The 5,682-nt window shown below is 38.8% G+C and overlaps 1 protein-coding gene across 1 annotated transcript; it reads left to right on the forward strand.

Moving 5' to 3' along the window:
• Positions 1-368: 368 nt before the first annotated feature.
• Positions 369-3,592, forward strand: LOC103807678 (mitochondrial ribonuclease P protein 3-like; the record flags this gene model as incomplete). Its single annotated transcript, XM_009080418.1, has 2 exons — positions 369-1,369; positions 3,545-3,592. Coding segments are annotated over exons 1-2 (1,049 nt in total), but the record flags the coding sequence as incomplete, so codon positions are not given.
• Between the last annotated feature and the right edge of the window lie 2,090 nt (positions 3,593-5,682).

Raw genomic sequence — 5,682 nt, forward strand, 5'->3', positions numbered from 1 at the left:
CCCCCCGCGCTTTGTGCGTAGCTGCCTCAGAGTTGCCTTTCTGCTGCAACACACACAGTGCTCATCGGTATTGTTCCCAATGAACAGCGACTGTAAGATGCAAGTCTGCAAAGCATCTTCTCCGGAAAGAAAGACTCACTCATTTTGGGTGAATGTTCTCACAGTCTGAGAGATTAGTTTTTGTGAAAAAAGACTTTACCATTTTTTCTTTCCATAAAAGTAAAAAAGGAACAAGTGTTTTGAAACTGAAGTTTATACCGTTTGACAGCCCTTGGACTTTTTAAAATAAACATCCCCATACAAGCTGTATTTTTCATTTTATAACTCCATTGGATACAGTGAGCTAATAGTGACAGTTCCTTCTTGTGATGGCACTCTTTTCACAGCCTGGTCAGCAGGGTTTTCAGGCTTTGCTATGGAAATGTCGTGTGTTCTGGCCTGTTTCAAGATGCCAACAACTGTTTGCTGTCTCTTGCAACATCCCCGACAGGGAAAAAATCAAGTATTTCAGTTTTATGACATCTTCCAGCACTGCATTACCAGTGGACACCAAAGAAAATAATGTCTTACCTGCCAAGAAAAGGCCTGAAAGTCACAGTGAAGGAGAAAAAGGATGGGGTGAGGAGACTAAAGAAATACCTGAAGGGAATCTCCACTCTTCTTCCACTGTTGGAGCTGCAAAGAAGTGGTCAGTGAGTCGAGTTGTGTCAAGGCATCACTATACCAACATACAACCTCCAGAGAAACCTTTGCAGGCTGAGGAATGGAACAGACTAAGAGAGGACTTCCAATCACCTGAAATATTCGAAGAGATGATGTTGAACAGTATGATCAGGTGCAACAGCCCCATTGATGTGGCCAAGTCCCTGCTGACCCACATGGCACAGCGCAACGGTGACATTGCATATGGTGTGTTGGTCAAATACCTGACACTGTGTGTCCAGCAGGGACAGACCTCAGAAATTCATGATGTGTATGACATAATGAAAGTCAGGTTTAAGGTCTTAGAAAGTGGGGCCTATAACCTTCTTATCAGGGGGATGAGTAATTCAGATCAGTGGAGAATGGCCTTGACTCTCTTGGAAGAAGTAAAGAAGATTATGATTCCCTCACGGACAAATTATGAGTCCTGTATCAAAGCAGCCTGCCGGCACCAGGAAATGAACCTTGCCTTTGAACTGTACCATGAAATGTTGGCCAATGATTTGGTCCCAACCTTGGATGTCCTGCAGTTCTTTTTTGAGATCAGCAGGGGTATGAAAGGTGCTGAGTTACAAAAAGAGCTGTTTGGTATCCTCTTATATTTGAGAGAGAACCAAATATACCCTCACAAAACATTTATGCAAAGCATAAAACTGTGGTTTGAAAGGTAAATAATGCTTCAGTAGCAAGGTGCAGTTCATGAGGATGGGTTTCAGATTATTCTACACATCAACTCTTAAGATCCCTCAACATCTCATTTTGGTTGTTGCTTCTCCACAAGACACATGTTGCCATGAAAAGATGCGTTTTATTTTTGCTCCCAAATTAGTGTGAAAGTGTAAAATTTTTACCAATTTCACCTTTTCTTTTACCTGTTATATATTACTCCTTGGTACAGAAAGTAGGAAATCATGGTGGATTATGGCTGTCCTAAGTAGCTGACTTTGTCTCTTTCTGGGGTGGTACATAAGGAATATTGACAGGCATCTGAGGGTTTTCCCTATAATCTGTTAGAGTGTAGAAGTAGCAAGTTATTTGATAGTTTCTTTCTTTTAAGGAAAGAGGCAGCAAATTTAATTTAGGTTAAGTGAGGATTAAATGTGAACTTTGTACAAAGTATTAGGAGATGAGTAATCTTAATATGAGCCTGTTTTAACAGAGTATTTAGCAGGCCACAATTTGTTTCATGAGTAGTCATGGTCAGACTCAGCAAATTACAAGTGGTTATGCTGTGCATGCACAGTGAGGTTTACCTCAGCCCATTGCATATTCGTCATGAGGTTGTATGTGAGCCCATCTGTGATTTTTATTTTAAACTGTTGGTTTGGTTTATGTGAGCAACAGAGCCATTTTCCAAGTTTGTCTTCCTGGATGGTAAGTATGGCAGTGGGAATGCACTGCCATTATTGGAATGGTTTATAATGCTGTTCCCTAGTTATTTTCTTTCCTGGGAACAGCTGGGGAGCAGGCAGAATAGACTTAGTCGAGATGAGCTGCTTTGGTGGGTGAACATCAGTTGCAGGGTGCTGTTTTCCTTGTGAGTAGAGAAGGACTTACCTGTAGGTGTGTGCTGCATGTGCAGGAAACAACGCCATAAAAAGTCCTTGGCAGGGAGAATATGGAGGCAGTGAAGAGCTATGTATTGCCTGAGTATAGTGCTGCAAGATCAGTGTTGGGTGCTCCCCTAAAGGAAGCAGCATTTCAAACAGGGAGAAGAAACAAAGTCCGTAACAGAGGGATGAAACTAGGTGATCAGTTATCCCATCTGGCTTTATATCCATGAACCTGTACAAAATGCTCAGGTTTGCCTGTCTGTTCCAGTCACTAGTGTTGAACTTGTATATTGGTGGTTGAAAATAAAATGGCAGTTTACATGGAATTCCTGAAATGAAATAGAATCTGATAACTTCTAGCACTTTGTCTTGAAAAATGATACAGATTGGGAGGTAAGTTTTGCTAACGAAGGAAATGGATGGTACAGTAAGAGGAGAAATGAGCTCTGAGTGCAGCTGAATAGGTGTTAGGTATGATCAGTGGTATTTTTGAAGAGCAGATCAGCACTGACTTGTAGTAGTGGGTCAAATCAGATCCAGTACAGAGATCTGAGTGCGCAACAAAGAATCACAGTATTTTCTGTTTCCTGTTGGCTTTGTAAGAAAACTGAAGAACCACTATGTGTCAGCATGAGAAACGGGAAGGGAGGGCAGAAGCAGGACTGTTCCTCCAAAGCCCATGGCAGGTGTGATTGTGCAGCCTATCATAATAAACAGTGGCAAAGGGAGAGGTGTCTGCAGGTGCCTGTTGGTGTATTACTGTCCTGTAACCTCCTCTGTTTTGGATCTCCTGGGCAAGAGAGAATGTCAGCACAATGGCAACTGTGATAGTGGTGGTGGTAATGACAATGATATAGAGTCAAAGAGTCTCAATGCAGTATTTTTGCTATGAGCATATCTTTCTTAATCTCTCAGGTTGACACCTGAATAGAAATTGTGATTCCTGCTTTCCCATCTGATTTATGAGGTGCTTTATGAAAGTGTAGGGCAACTTAAAAATTGTCAGTGCACCCTAATTACTTGCATGGTTCTTAAAATTTGGGGGCAACGAACTGGGGAAGCTGTGGTGGTGTTACTTCTTTGCATGTTGTTAAATGCTGGTTCTTCATATAATATTTCTAGGCGTTGCTAAATTATATGTGAATCTTTGTATAACAATTTCTTTGCAGGGTAGATGATTGATTTATTTCTGAATGTTGAGCAAAATATAATTATTCTATATCTGTAATTCAGGTATTGTTAAATAAGAACCTAATGGTTTTATTTATCTTTTCTTCTGTATATATTAGTATCCCAGGAGGGAACTGGAGAGGACACCTGACCAGCATTAAAGACAGGTAAATGCAACATTTTATTTAAAAGTGAGGTGTTGTCTTGATTAGTCAATCTTGAACTCTTCTTTCGTAAATAAAAAAAAGTATCTTTACTTACATACAAAAATATTTTAATCTTTGATAATATGAACCTTTGCTTGACATATGATCTCACAAACTCTGGATTCCAACTCATTCTTGTGCATTAAACAAGATCCAACATACGCTTTTGGAAAGAAGTTATTCCAAGTAGAGTCAAGATGGAAAAACACAGCAAAAACTAAGAGGTGCCATTTTCCTGTGTGGCTTATTTGTCTACTGTTTAGGAATTAAAGACTTTCTTTCTCTTTGGCTTTATAATACCATTGTTTAACACAGTAGATAACAGAGCAGCTTTGGTGTGTAAGTGATACTACTGGCACACTGCAGTTAATCTGTACAGATGGAAGGTTTCTCTCTTCCTACCTGATTTTCAGTGAAGGCAAAATGGTTCTTATGTAAGCTTTTCACAGGCATAGCTGGGATATGTATTTCTATTACAGTGCAGTTTTCTTAGTGCCTGTAAACTGCTATTTTAAGTCTTATTCCATCTGAAACCTTGTTCTTTGCTTTTTTAGCAATTTGGCAGCTATAAATGTATTAATTATAAGAATATCTCCAATGGATTATGGGGGTTTTAGGTGGTTTATAAAAATGCACTTAAACTTTGGGAGCTGAACTAATGTAGATCACCTCCCATTTTATCCTGGATTAAGAATCTGTGAACAAAGTGGTGAAAAGTTGCTGTACAGTAGTTATTTTGTTAGAACTGTAAGAACACTTTTTATTTTGAAATAAACAAATTTGAGGTAGCCTACTTGATTAAGGCTTTAATAAAATGGTTTCAAGAAAACAAAAAAGAATATGGAAGTTTTGTTGTGTTTAATTTAAATGGCTGATGACAGAAAAGATCCTTAGGATTTAAGACAGCCAGAAAAAAAGCTTTGTTGGTTTTGTTACTAGTTTTTTTGTGAGGCTGTTTTTGATCCTAATCATAAGGGATAAAGCCCTGGAGGTATCTCTGAAACTCACATGGTCATTGTTTAATAGATTAATTTCTGCAGTCAGCATAACTGATATCTTAAAACATGAGTCTTGAGTTAAAAAAATCCAGAACTATTTTTTTCCTAAGCTGAGTTTCACAACTTAATAGACATGTTCATAGTTACTGTGATTTTGTATAAGTACTGGCAGTTATATTGAACATACTCATGTCCAGCATATTTTCCTCTTCCTCTGGCACTGAGCTCCTAGTTTCTTTGAACTTGAACCCCCTACAAACAAACTTTGAATTTTGCTGACCATTTTTCTTTGAGAGTTACAAAAACTTTGAATTTTCAAGGTCAGCTACAGAAAAATGCAGCTCAAATTTGTTGAGCCTGTATTCAATGTACTGTAACATGTCTGACTTCATGCTTGATATGTAGGTGCTGTGGTGCACCAAATCTATCTAAAAAAAAGTAGTCCCTCCAAAAAGTAGTTGAATTATTGATTAGCTGTAATCACAGCTATATATCCTGCAAAGGTGAAGGCCTTCTGTGTGGCAATTTCTTGGCATGTAATCCTAAAATGACCAATTAGAAGTTATAAAAATTGCAAGGTAATTTTAAAGGTCTGGTTGCACAAAAGCAGCCATAGACTAAGGGTCCAGTCTTACAAGATGCTGAGTGTTTCTTGTGCCAGTTTTGCCTCTGCTCTCTTTGTTAATCCACATTGCGATTTCACAAGAAGAAACTGGCTTCAGGAGCTCTGCTTGTTAATAGGTGGTTGGCATGGGTTGATTTGTTGGGATGTGGGCAGGTTTGTTTTTTTGAAGTAATCTGAAAGTAGTAGTTGCAGAAGGATCCAAATTAACTATGGGGCAGATCTGTAAACTTAATGATTTTGAGATTATTGTCTCATAACAGTTCATTAGGCCTTTTTTCTCTGTTGTCAAACTTAAGTTCCTTAGTGCAATTAGAAGTATTTAACAGTAACCTTACAGCTGTATGAGCAGCCAGCCTCATTGCTTGTATTAATGTGTAGGCTAAGCCTTCTATGGCCACAGTGGCTTGAGCAGTGATTACTCCTTCAGT

Source organism: Acanthisitta chloris, unplaced genomic scaffold (assembly GCF_000695815.1).
Source record: "Acanthisitta chloris isolate BGI_N310 unplaced genomic scaffold, ASM69581v1 Scaffold33058, whole genome shotgun sequence".
Classification (NCBI taxonomy): Eukaryota; Metazoa; Chordata; class Aves; order Passeriformes; family Acanthisittidae; genus Acanthisitta; species Acanthisitta chloris.